Raw genomic sequence first — 14,117 nt, 5'->3', positions numbered from 1 at the left:
TGCAAGATGAGTATCCACTTTCGACTAGGTGATCAGATTTGACATAAGTTGCACCTGGTTAGAAGGGTCAAGTGTGGATATAACTCACACCCGGCATTCTTACTAGAGTCCTATTTACTAAAAGAGGCACACTGAAAGACTTGACTGCACCCAAAATTGTTTAAATTTTCTTACACCACCCAGCCACTACCTCACAATAAGCGACTGAACAGGCTTTCAACTAGTTGCACGGAGAGTTGGAATGAAGGCTCGTATTGTTGAACTTTCAGCGAAAACACACAAGCCAACTTAGATGAGAGAAAGATACACTCAGCTTCCTGTAAATCAATGACCAGACAAATCAGCCGTTGCAACCAAAAAACATCATAAGTCGCAACATGAGTGATGCATATTAAGTTGTTCCCCTATCTGGTATAAATGAGTTCAAATGTTCTTGAGCAGCCAGTGCCAGTATTTGCCTTTCCTCATGCGTGCGTGGCTCTAGACCTTTCTTGAACTTCTTCTGGTACATCTTAAGCGGAAAGTATCCGGCAATGACCGACCTATTCGCATAAAGTCGCCTGTGCAATGCATGTGCTGCTTTACAGCAAACTTCTTCACGGGTAAATTCCACATACACCCTGCCTATGTCAGCCTCACTTATTTGAGCATTCACAGCATCAGCGGCAGCTTCAGCCATGTCTATAAGGCTCTGCCCAACTGCCACTAGTTGAGTTGATGGCATAGTTGTACCCTGTGCGTCGCAATTCTGTGTCACCGGTTGGATTGAGTCATGTGTGAGTGCACCATGTACATCAACATCCTCCATTACTTGCACATTGGGGTCAGCATTATGTACGGTGGTGCCATGGTTTCCCCTCTCCACATTTTTCTCTTCTATGTCCATTCCAGGCTGCACAGCTTCTTCCATATCTGTTGGTATTGTATCAATCGAGTTCTGCCTCTCTCTTCCATCTTTTTCTATTGCTTTCCCTGATACCTGCAAGGCCTCAGTAACTGCCCCACTTTCCAGCTGCTCTGCTCTTGGTGCCTCTTTTGTTTCCTCCACAGAGGCATTTGAAGACTGACAGTTATTCTCTTGAATAGCCCCAATCACTTTTGCAGAATCGCCACCAGACAGAACATTTTCACCCCCAACACTAGCTATATACTCAGCAATTCTTTTGTCGACTTCTGACACACAGGCCTCTTCAGCTTGAAGCAAAAGCTGCTCTGCACTATTTTCATCTCCTAAATTGATCTGGGGATTCTCGTCTAGCCTCGTTTCTGGTTTAACGATATGAGTAGACTTCACGGTTCCAAACCTGAAAAGACAGTATCATTAAGTTTACCTGGCCTTGCACATCTATTACTCAACTAACAAAAGGAAAGACCAACACTGAGTACCTTTTACACTCTGTGCGGACATCCTCCTCAATTTCTAGAAACTCTGCTTCTGACATGGATAAAGCTTCTGCTTTGGTAATCTGAATTCAAGAACTTCTAAGTTAAGAAATAGGTAAAAGACTAATTGAAAAAAAATACGGGTGATTTAAATACCACATTCTGGAGTTCCAAAATACGTGTTGGAGCCCGTAATAATGTTTTCGCATGCTCTGGGACACCATAAAAGGGATCCTGTTTCCCATCAGTCTGAAAAGAGAAACTCAAAAAGTAACTAAACCTTCCCCATCAGAACAGTGTATCATACAATAAGAGGAGAAGACAAGAAAAGTGTTCAATGAGGCACTGGTCGACCAATCAAAGCATAGAAAGTTGAGCTTTAAATAATTATATATGCTATGAAAGCGCAAACTTCAATATCAATCAAAACTCCGCACCATAAAATGACTGCCAGCCTATTTTAGGCACTCTAGCTTGCAGAGAAACCTACCTCTGAGACTGCATCTGGGGTAGCTTGAACCACAGTAAGTATCTTGTTTCCTAATCGCATGCCATTGAGTCCAGCACAAGCTTTGAGGGTCACAGACGGATCTAAATACTGTAACAAATGGTAGACCATCAGCTACAATAAGATTAAACCTTTATTTAATCTATTAAAAATAAAATTGAATATATCTACAGTAGGACAACACGAGAACACAATGCTAGTTGTACATTACTCACTGCCTAAAGATTAAATACAAATTTTAACAGGACCCCACAATAAAAACACAAATTTAATCACAATAAGCTGCTGACTGCCCACCCTCATCATAGAAGAATCACATTAAATTAAGCTGTGAACACAGTGGGTCACAATGGTAGAAAGATTCCACCTCCAGAAAGGCAAATGCCTCGATTTGATTATTTTTCACGGCAATCTCCCAATGGTAAGCCTTCAACTGCCCAAATGCCGTGACAATCTCCTTGACCTGGCAACAGCAACATAATATTACAATCCTTTTCCTTCCTATTGAGGTTATCATGCAAGAAGCGTTCAAATAGATCAAATTTGACTAACTATCAAAGTGTAGCACTAATGTACCTTCTCTGCAGACAAGGTCTTACAGATTCCTCCCACGAAAATCTTCAAAAAATAAGAAGTAACTGAGTTTAGTAATGCTTATGAAGCGCAAAAGGTCCAAAACATTGTTATACTCTTTGCCTTGCTAAACAAACAAAAGAGAACTGTGAAAGACACTATGAAAAACATTTTCAAAATCAATCACAGACTGCAACATCCATTAAAACTCTCCAATTTCTCTTTTTTGCTAAAAGCAATTACTAAAGACAAATGATCAGTAATTACACTGTCGTTCTGTATCAATGTTCGATTACAAGTCCCCCAAGATAACTTTCTTTCCCAACCATACATGGGGAAGGTAGACAAAGGGTATAATGGGAGCACTGCTTTACATTTTGCAGTAGGAGGCACTTTTGGAGGGTGCCCAAAAGAGCAAAAATGGACAGCATTGAAAGAGAAACAGTGTAAAATGAAACTCCTGTGGAGCCTCAGCATAAACCTACTGCAGAGGAGTACAAAGAGAGGCAAAGAAGAGGAGACCCAGCCAAACTACGCAGACAAAGGTGTCTAGGTAAAGGTTCCAGAACGACTTTTGATGTTTGGATTAGCGTTTGCTTATGTATATTGGGCTAACAACTCTGTTCGCAACCACGATATTTGCTTTGTCTATTGATGGAAGACACCATTTCATCACCATCTCTGACCTTTACATTGGGTTGTAATGTAATCGGATGACTTCTCACCAAAACAAATCAACAAATCATGTCACATTTGTGTATGGATGCCATTCATCCTGAGCATGATAACTCCAACTATTAGAAATAAATCTAGTGAAGAAAGGCTTAGAGTAGAGGAGCTTTACAAGTTGCCTGACAGGTATCCAAGAGCTGCAGACAAAATTGTAATTACACCACTTCTCTAAATTGCATTCAGCCATGGATATGTTGACATTAATTTAAGGCCGATCATTCCCCCTCCCCCTCCCCTCGGCAACATAAAACGCATCACTTCCTGCTTCACACATTTGACCTTTCCCAGCAAACAGCAGTGCAGTATATAAGTTAATGAGGAAAAACTAAGCTGCGCGTGCAATGCAGAAATCAGAAGTAGTTGAAAGAAACTGACAAGATTTTTACCAACAAAGCTGAATTGCAAGTTTCAGTCAGTTAAACAAGCTGTTAAAATTCTGACATCCAAACCAGGTAGAAATTTTTACCTTCTGTGGAGAATCTGGAACAACACTCGATACCATGCCGACGACAGAACCAATGCCCACTCCCCCATTCTGCACCACAACAGGGATTCTCTGAAACCATTCTCCTGTTCCATGGGGTATTATGTAGCTCAGGTTTAAGAAAACAGCTAACTTACTTCACTAGTCGGCCAGGAATCTTACCTTGAATGAAGCAAAACTTAAATTGCAACATTTCAAGAAAGCATGCCTCTCAAGCAAGTCACGACTATAGTCTATAACATAATGCTTCTTGACAACCAGTCATAATATCACATCCAAGTAGCAGCCACAATGGCTTTCAAGGCTTTTCTTAATTTTGAAAGAAAACCACCCTTAAACCCTTCAAACAAAACATGACACAAACTTCACTAAGATTACCTTGACAAGAATTTGCCTATGAGTGCCCAGACCATGTTGCCCATCAATCCCCTCTAATGTCCTCGACAAATCATTCCTCCTTGCTTCCAAAAAGTTTTTCAATTTACTAGCTTCCTAAACCATTGTTAATGTTCTTCTCCTCCTGTACGTTCTCCCCCCTTGCTTGAAGGCCCACACTGATTTTCCCAAGGCTTTTGTTAATGTTCCATATTTTGGGCAAGCAAATAGAAATTACTCGTCAAGCTTCTTCATAGAAAATGAGCTTCGTACAACTTAACATCGGCCATTATCTTGTTAAACACTCTCTACAACCCCAATGACTCAAGAAAAGTGAAAAATATAACATTTGTAACAGTTCTAAGAAAATTAGGTTTTCTTACATTGTGCACTGATTTTTGCATGGTGAGCTCTTTTTTTAAAAACAAAATGTAACTTCATGAAGTGATCACAAAGTGAAAAAACTCATATTTCCCTTTCGAACACTTCAATTACAATGGCCTATCTTTCTCTAAACCAGCTATTCAAACTCCTCCATGAGGCTCCTCCCTTCCAATTAAGAAACCTCTCTCTAGACTCCTGCAACATATGCGACAGAATGAAGAACTTCATTAACAACTACAACTTTTCCCAAGGATGCCTAGATAGGCAGATATTTTTATAGAACAATAATCAACATTATCATCCCAAGTATAGCTTGATGCATCGGAACAATATGGCTCATTTTCAGAAAACTTACTTCATATAATGCTTACAAGGTAATGCTTGAAAGTGCTGAAGGACCACAATGCACAGAATAATTCGATCATTTTATAGATTGTATTTTGTCAAGGACTCACTTGTGGCTTCAACAATCTACGAAAATCAGCAAATAAAGAGGATGTGTACGGCATTGTCCATGGGTGCAGGCATTCCTCTCTCTACAGTTAAAAACTTGTTTACCAGGAACAAGAAAATTAACTCCCTGCAGGTGCACACGCACGCGCGCGCACACAAAAACCCAATGCCTGACAAATCTGGCACATGCTTCATAGTGATCTTCTTGCCAAAATAAGGGCCATTCTATCACAAGCAGGCACTCTTTTATCAAAAACAACAAATCTGTACCGGTTGAGACACACGATAGAACATAACGCAGACCTTGTAGGCCCAAACAAAATCCATCAATGATTTCTATAAAGAAAAATAAGTGTCTTCACTTGAAAATTGTTTTAGGTGAATGAAAACGATAGTGCCCCTTGGAAGTTGCATGAAGTGGATCGCCCATTCTACTCACCGGAGGAGGAACGTAATCCCTTGGCCGCCGTATTTTCAGGGTAGTGCCATGGAGTGTTATTCCATCAAAAGCAAGCCCAGCAGTAGCATCCTCTGGAGTCAGAAACTCAGCAAAAGCATAGCTCTTCTCCACATTGACCTACAGAAAACCCCAACAGATTTAGTTTCGCTGGTAGCTTCTCACTTGGAATAAACCGATGCAAACATACTAACCATGCAGTTTATACAAGGCTTTGTTCCTGGCAGATTGTTTGCATTTACAGAAAGCATTGCAGCATTGATGAACTCCAAAAGTTCTCCATCCGACACAGATGCAGGTACATTGCCAATGTAAAGTCTCCTGAAATTTCGTGTGGCCTGTGTAAGACTCACAGCAGCCAGAGCAGGGTTCACCTGCAGATTAGAATAGGCCTTCACATGACTGCCTAGAAGCAAAATTGGATGCATGGTACAATGAAACATGTAAAAAGTCTCTTTGCATTACAGATTTCTTCAGCTCTCAGTTCCACTGTTTCCTAATTTGGTCATCTTGTACTGTTTACAATTTTTCATTTACAACAAATTAGGACTCTGGCTAGTGATAATTCTCAGTGTTGCATCTAGCATAACGTCTTCCTTGTGGGCACAAGTTAGCAACTACGTTATTCACCTTCTTGCATCAAGCAGTACCATGAAACACACTACGCTAGCAAACGACCACCAAAGCCATGACCCAGAAAAATAAAACTCTTGGAAAGGTGCCAAAAATAACCTACTCTTAACTGGACACACACATTCACTCCCCACATGCATTCCACGCTGCATGCCCTTACATAAGCATGGATGCACTTTGTGTCACGTGCACATGGCTCTATGTGCCACGTGGACATGCTTCATCGACTTCCAGAGCCAGTTCCTAGAAAGGAGTGTCTAGAATCCTAGGAGGATTAGTACCGGCAATTTTGTGAGCCTGTTCCCAGCACCTGCATGTCCAGACGAGTCCATTAGATTAGGTTTTCCAGTTTTGGAACCCTCTTGCATAAATGGTTTGTACACGCGTTTTGACAAATGTTATTACACTATGGTGGGCATCTGGCATGACATGCATGTAGTTCTAGGTTAGAGGAATCCAACAAGCCATCCCCCGCGTCGATCCGATTCCTGGGTGAGCAGATGTGCGATAGTTTCACCCAAAAACTGACCCCAGTCCAATTTATTAATAAATCATTTTTAAGATTTATTTTGTTGGGTCTGGTGAACAGTTTGCCCTACCTAAGCCTAAGGGAGTTTATAACTCAAAATTCAGCCCTATAAAGGCAGCCGGGCAGCCAAGAATTTAAAAAAGGTTGCAGATTGAGTTAGCAGAGAAAGCAGAGCAACTTGGCGTTTCCGAAGCAGACCAGCCTTGGCGTTTTTGCTAGAATCAACCCAGCGATGCTTACAACAACCTACAGCCCTAGCGTTTTTGCATTTCCTTGCCAGATCAGCCCTAGTGCCACCATGTTTGCAAATTCCGCCCTAGAGTTTTCCCTTGCCGGATCTGCCTGCGTTTGTGATCGCTAGCCATCTCCGTTGCGGTATGGTACTTAAGTAGCCAATTGAGCCTCCCGTCGCTCATTCCCTCGCCGGCATCGAGTGCTCCATTGCTGTCCATCATCGGCATCGTCAAGAACTGCGTTTTCAGCCCTGCTCTACACAAGAGATCTGCTGCGTTTTACATCACAGGTCTGTGTTTTTGCGGCCAGCTTTCAGCCCTTCACTCCTCTCACAACGGGAGCCAATTCAGCCCCAAATCTACGTAGCCCTTGGTAGCCATCCGCAATCCCACATCGAGAAGGATCCAAAGGTACATCAAATCAGCCCCGGGTGCCTCGTCTTGAGGAGTTACTACGGCGACACTCATCATTCGAGTCAGTAGAGTCTGCACTTGAGGTAATGCATGTGTGTACATTCCATTTACACGATCTAAAGAAAATACCACAACGGCAACAGTGTGGGCCGCCCTTGAGAGGGTTAGTTGGGACCCCATCAAGTGTCATTCTCCTCTTCTCTCTCGTTGGGAAGAGATCCCCTTCTATCATCCATAATCCACAATCTGGTACAAAAGTGCAACCGAATCATCAACCTGCTACCGATCGGATAGATAGCTCTGTCCACAATTCCAAGAAAGATGTGCATTTGCAAAAGGCACAGCAAAACTGTCAATCCATCTCCTCGGAAAAATAACACAGCCATAAAAACCTGCTCTCGAAGTGTTGAAGAAGATCCTACTGTTGTCCAGACACTCCTCTCTGAGGAAGAAGCTGGAAATGAATAGCTCCCTCTGTGGATCCAACAACCGCATGCTTGCTCTCCTTGCGGGAAGAAACGGCAACATAACTCCATCTGGGATAACCAAAGACAGGGAAGTCATAGACGAGGATCCAAGGCCTCCACATACCCAAATCTGCCCCAAACTTGAGAAAACCAAGAAAAAACAGCAAGCTTCTTCTCTCTCAATCATCTCCAAAACCACACCGGATCAGCCACATCCGAGCATCCACGTGGTCGTATCACCATAGGGCTCTGATACCATGTCAAAGGTGGCAGCGGAAGATGCAATGAAGACAAGAACTGGCTCATGATCCGATGGGCACCTTGATGATCTAGAACACCTACAATGCCAAGCACATGAACAAGGCACACCTTTGGAGAAGAGAGATTATTGAGGTAGAAAGAGACGGGACATCTGAGAATGAGAGAGAGAGAGAGAGAGAGAGAGATCTGGGAAAGGCTAACCATGCTGATAACAATCTCCTCATACAAGTGACCAAGGGTGGTCCGGCATAGAATTGACATGCCCAATGGATAGACCCGCACACAATTGCGACTGCTACTGACACTCGCAACTACTCCTGCACACGAAACCACTGACAGTGTCTCGTCATAGGCTGCCCTAGCTGATCTGAAGGGAGAAGAAACCGAATCAGGCCTGCAATACGGTGTGGCTACCCCCTAGCAAACACGGATCTACTCCTCCTGTTTGCCTGCACCATGATGGAGGTGCTCTGCATCTGCATGATCGTAGCGCCTCCATGCATTTGCCCTGAGAAGGAGAAATGCAAGATTGATCCCCTGCTGCCTATCAACGTCAACGTGCTGCCCTGCTCATGATGAGGAAAAACGCTAGAGGAGAGCAGCCAACAAAACGCTAGCCCATGCTGCCCCCCCGCTCTCCATACTCCTCCTAGGGCTCCCCAAAGGGGGTGCCAGGCACCACAAGGCCTGCGCACACACTACTCCCCAAGGTGTCCCACCTCCTGTCTATATACCTCCTAGGGCCTGGGTCAGCCAGCTATCCACCAGCCCCCACGACAAAGGAAGAGGGTAAAATGTAGGAATTGTCACAAAGTGATGACATGGCATGACCACCTAGCAGATGAAAAATGACTTTTAAAGTTGTTCCAACTTATGGCCACCCTTTCGACGGGGCCCATGGGACACAAGGCAAATAAAAATAATGTAGAAGACCCAAATCGCGTGGACTGGCTACCGTGGCAGGCTATACGGACAGCCTCGCGTTTTTCGCTAGCAGTTGACATGGCATGGTACGGAACTCCGCAGTTTGCACTGCCAGCTTTCGACACCAGTTTTTGGGCCAGATGCTATTGGGACTTGAAGCTTTGCTTTTGGGGCTCTGCTTTTAGCATCCCTTGTATTGTTTATAAGAGCCCTTGGGGCCCAAATGCCCACTCTACAAAGCATTTGGACGCAGAGTCTGAGAACAGAGGTCCCTCGGGAGTTCTACTTTGCAATGATTAATGAAAAAGATTTAGTGAAAGGGGCGCTAGACTTTGGGGCCGATACCTCTGGGCACAGAACTACGTCGGGCCGTGTCAACTCTCTCTCTCTCTCTCTCTCTCTCTCTCTCTCTCTCTCTCTCTCTCTCTCTCTCTCTCTCTCTCTATCCCCCCCCCCCCTCCTCAGTCTATCGCCCCCCTTTCCCCCCCCATCTGTCTATCGCGCCCCCCCCCCCCCCCCCCCCCCCCCCCCTCCACCCCTCTCCTCAACCTATCTATCGCACCTCTCATTCATTCTTTGGGCCTCACCGTAATCGATCCACTTGAAGAAGACCCTGATTCTTTGGGCCTCACCGTAAGGGATCCACTTGAAGAAGACCCTGCACAGGACACGGAAGCCACCAATGTCTCACCTGTTTGCAAGCCGCGAGCAAAGGCAACCTTCGTGCTCACGAATAAGCGGATGGCGCAGATGGAGAGGGAAATGAAGGAGTGGAAAACAGAGATGGAAGGATGGTGGAAGGAGAAGGCCAACCTACTTCAGACGGTCTTCAATGAGGGCGCACAGTGGAAGAAGGAGAAAGAGAGCCTTAACGGAGAAATACAGACACTCAAAGAAGAAGTCTCAACCCTCAAACAGGAGAACCCAAACGCCGAGATACGGATACTCAAAAAAGAAGTCTCAGCCCTTAAACAGGAGCTTGCTGATAGAGTAAGCAATGGACTAGAGGAAGGCGAATTTCAACCCTCGGTAATAGATGAAATTAAGGAAATTAAGGAACAGGTAAGGATGATCACAAAGGAAGAGAAACTGAGTGTAGCAAAGACATCTTCATGGGCGGAGATGATAACAAGGACACAGAAAAAGGCGGACGAGGCTGAAAAATGGATTGAGGTCGCCAAGAAAGGGAAAGGTCAAGAAACTCCTTGTACACCGACGCTTATCAACATGACTCTCGAAGAGGAACAAAGAAGGCGGAAGCGAGCACTGCATGTGAGAGTGACCGGTCTCAAGGACATAAACAATGTGGAGAAAGAGGTCACAAGCCTTACATCCATGATGGGGATGGAAAAGCCTTTGCACACAAAGGCATGGAGGGTAGGTAAGAAAAGTGATGGCACGGGTGAGTCTTCAGAGGGGAGAGCTCTCATACTACGCTTCCCCTCGTTGGAAGAGAAGAAGGAATTCTCGAGGAAGATGAAGGAGTACGAGCGGAAGTGCGACGCGAGAGAGAGTGCGAGAAGAAAGCACGACGATATGGTGAACTCGCTCTACTGTAATGTGTAGAGCATAGTGAGTTCTTATTAGGTTTTTACAAAAGAATATGTGTACACACCTGGCGGCCCGCCCACTTACCTGGGCGACCACATTGGGCTTTATACCCCAACAACCTCCCACTTAAAGTCCAATGTGGTACTTTAAGTGTGAGAGAAGCTACTATACAAGCTAATATACAAGAGATGTAGAGAAGTGATGTACTGCCCTACACCTAACTGCGTGCGAAAATGCGCAAAGCTCTCAGAGGGAAGTCCTTTTGTAAGTAGATCAGCAGGATTTTCTGTGGTGTGAACTTTGACAAGCTGAAGTTGCTTATCCTCGAGCATTTCCCTGATGAAATGATACTTCACATCCACATGCTTTGTCTTTGAGTGATAAACTGGATTGCGAGCCAATTGTATAGCACTTTGACTATCACAATATAACACAGGCATCTCTTCTTTGATTCCCAAATCTGTTACTAGTCGATTAAGCCAAATTGATTCTTTGCATGCCTTTGATGCTGGCTGCAACATATTCAGCCTCTGTAGTAGACTGAGTAACACAATCTTGTAATCTAGAACGCCATGATACTGCTCCACCAGCCAATGTAAAGACATACCCTGACGTAGACCTTCGGTTGTCTAAGTCACCTGCATAATCTGAGTCTGTAAAACCCTTTACACTTAGCTCCTGACTCCCATAGCATATACGCATACTCTTTGTAGCTTTCAGGTATCTCAATATTCCTTTCACTGCCTCCCAATGTTTCTTGCCTGGGTTTGACATGTATCGACTTACTACTCCCACTGCAAATGCAATGTCTGGGCGAGTAGCAATCATTGCATACATCAAATTACCCACTGCAGACGCATATGGAATCTTATCCATTTCAGCCTGTTCTTCCTCAGACACGGGACAATCTTGTTTGCTAAGTTTCACATATGGTGGCAATGGAACACTCAATGCCTTTCCCTTCTCCATATTGAAACGTTGCAAAACCTTGTCAATATACTCTGTTTGAGATAACCAAATCAACTTCTTTGATCTGTCTCTCTCAATGCGCATACCAAGTATATGACTTGCCTCACCCATGTCTTTCATGTCAAACGATTTTGCCATCTTTGACTTCAAAGCTGAAATTTCTTTCAAGTGCTTGCCAGCAATCAACATGTCATCCACATACAAAATAAGGATCAACCAACTACCATCCTTAGTCTTCTTTGTATATAGACAGTGATCGAACTCACTACGTTTGTAGCCTTGAGAAAGCATAAACTTGTGGAATTTATGGTACCATGCCCTCGGTGATTGTTTTAAGCCATAAAGACTCTTTAACAACTGGCATACCCAATCTTCCTTGCCTTTCTCAACAAACCCTTCTGGCTGTTGCATGTAAATTTCCACATCTAAATCACCATGCAAGAACGTTGTCTTGACATCCATTTGGTGCAACACCAAATCTAATATGGCAACCAATGCAAGAAAGCATCTCAATGTAGTCATCTTGACCACCGGAGAGAAGACTTCATCAAAGTCAATGCCTTGTTCTTGCTTAAAGCCCTTGGCAACAAGCCTTGCTTTGTACTTTGGCTGACTATCATGAGCGGTGATCTTATACCTGTAAACCCATTTACAAGGTAGAGCCTTTTTGCCCCGCGGTAATTTAACTAGCTTCCATGTCTGGTTTTTATGCACAGTTGTCATCTCTGACTGCATGGCCAATTGCCAATTCCCGAAGTCCTTCATTTGCACTGCTTCCTTGTAACATGAAGGCTCATTGCAATCAGTCAACATGACATAGTTCATAGATGGAACAAACCTATCAGGAGGTCGCGTGACACGTCCAGATCTACGCACAATAGGTGGCTCAGGCTCAGCCACAACTTGTGGTTCCACTCTATCCTGTCCTTGCTCCTCTTGAGCCCTGACATTTTGTCTTGCACGTGCAGGTCCATCTTCTTGGAAGACAACTCTTCTAATCTCCTCAACCCTCTCTGGTTTAGAATGATATTTGGATTCATTAAAGTGAACATCATTGCTGCGGACAACCTTTCTGGATTCGGGATCCCAAAGCCTAGAAAGATGCACTTTCTACTCTTTGGCTCAAGTTTGTTCCTAAATTCCTTTGGAACGTGAGTATATGCCTCACAGCCAAAGACTCTGAGATGCTTGTATGAGGGCATTTTGCCTGACCATACCATCTCTGGCACTGAATCCTTCTGCAAAACCTTGCTAGGAGATCTATTTACAAGATGAACAACTGTTGATACAGCTTCAGCCCAAAACCCATTTGGCAGTTGTGCATTATGCAACATACTTGTGACCTTCTCTTGTATGGTCCTATTCATCCTCTAAGCAACACCATTTAGAGGAGGATTGTAAGGAGCAGTAAGTTCACGTTTTATACCTTTTGACTCACAAAAGTCCTGAAAGGCCTTTGAAACATACTCTCCACCATTGTCAGTGCGTAAGCATTTAAGCTTCTTGTCACTCTGATTCTCCACAAGTGTCACAAACGTTTTGAAAACACTAAACGCTTCATCCTTGTGCTTGAGGAAGTAAACCCATACTTTCCTTGAGTAATCATCTATAAATGTCATAAAGTAAGAAGCTCCCCCCAGAGATAGGTTAGGCATAGGTCCACACAAATCACTATGAACAAGTGCCAACTGTGTATCTCTTCTACTGCTTCTATGCTTATGTGGCTGCTGTGTTTGCTTACCATACAGACAATGTTCACAGAATTCAAAATCATTAAATGAAAAGGCAGGCAAATAACCAGAACGAGACAAGATTTCCATTCCCTTCTTGGACATATGTCCTAACCGGCTATGCCACAAAGAAACGTTCGGCTGCTCGGTTACATTGATTACATTTTTAGAGACATTTGATACATAAATCATGTAAAGTCCTCCAGACTTTACTCCATGTGCTACTGTCATAGAACCCTTGGATATCTTCCACATGTTCTGTCCAAAAGTGGTGACGTAGCCAGCATCATCAAGTAAACCTGTGCTGATCAAGCTCTTTGTAATTGTGGGAACATGTCTCACATTCTTCAGCGTGAAAGAAGAGCCATTCTCAAACTTCAATTGAACATCTCCAACACCTAAGATCTCACATGTCTGTCCATTGCCTAGCCGAACATGATCTTTAGTGGTCACAGAAGAGGTAAACCACTCCTTGTTTGGAGACACATGAAGTGATGCCCCTGAGTCTATAATCCAGTCACTCAGTGCATTTCCATCAGATGCTGTAAGAAGAGCTGAGTCCATTGTATTCTTCAAGAAGTAGATGTCTCCTGACACTAGACTGTCATCCTCTGCAACAATGTTTGTCACATTTATTTCTTGAATCTTCACTGAGGACTTGTTCTTCTCACCATGGTCTTCAGCTTTCTCTTTGCCTTTTTCTGATTTCAATTCTATGCAGTCTCTTTTCATGTGACCCTTCTTGCCACAATGGTAGCATTCTATGTCACTCTTGCCTTTAGCACTGCGGGACTTGCTACGAGACTGATTCCTCTTTCCACCTTTGTACTTTTCTTTGGTCCTTCCCCTGACAACTAAGGCTGTTCCTTTGCCTTTGTCCATTGTCTTTCTATTGGTTTCTTCAGTAAGCAGACTTCCTTCTACACCTACTATGTTCAAACCATCTGGAGGTGCAGAATTACTCAAAGCTGTGCAAGAAGTGTCCCAACTTTCCGACAATGTGATCAACAAGAACATAGCTCTAACAGGTTCATCAAACTTGACACCTTGAGCTGAC

At 43.8% G+C, this 14,117-nt stretch overlaps 1 protein-coding gene across 2 annotated transcripts in view; it reads right to left on the bottom strand.

Annotated features, from left to right (window-relative positions):
• Nucleotides 1–236: 236 nt before the first annotated feature.
• LOC147430857 (uncharacterized) overlaps nt 237–14,117 on the bottom strand; it is a 36,739-nt gene continuing 22,858 nt past the window's right edge. The window contains exons 3-11 of one of the 2 annotated variants that reach the window (XM_086493398.1): nt 5,544–5,723; nt 5,332–5,469; nt 3,663–3,731; nt 2,468–2,509; nt 2,259–2,354; nt 1,874–1,981; nt 1,540–1,632; nt 1,387–1,466; nt 237–1,304 (exon numbers count right to left, since the gene is read on the bottom strand). In XM_086493398.1, coding sequence (XP_086349524.1) covers nt 392–1,304; nt 1,387–1,466; nt 1,540–1,632; nt 1,874–1,981; nt 2,259–2,354; nt 2,468–2,509; nt 3,663–3,731; nt 5,332–5,469; nt 5,544–5,723 — 1,719 coding nt within the window. In that variant the 3' untranslated portion in view covers nt 237–391. The remainder of the gene's footprint in view (nt 1,305–1,386; nt 1,467–1,539; nt 1,633–1,873; nt 1,982–2,258; nt 2,355–2,467; nt 2,510–3,662; nt 3,732–5,331; nt 5,470–5,543; nt 5,724–14,117) is intronic. The other variant, XM_086493399.1, reaches the window with a different exon arrangement.

The sequence above is a fragment of the Adiantum capillus-veneris genome, chromosome 21 (genome assembly GCF_014529385.1).
Source record: "Adiantum capillus-veneris isolate H3 chromosome 21, ASM1452938v2, whole genome shotgun sequence".
In the NCBI taxonomy this organism is placed as follows: Eukaryota; Viridiplantae; Streptophyta; class Polypodiopsida; order Polypodiales; family Pteridaceae; genus Adiantum; species Adiantum capillus-veneris.
Note: the sequence above shows the minus strand (reverse complement) of the source record. Positions and strands in the feature narration are given on the sequence as shown.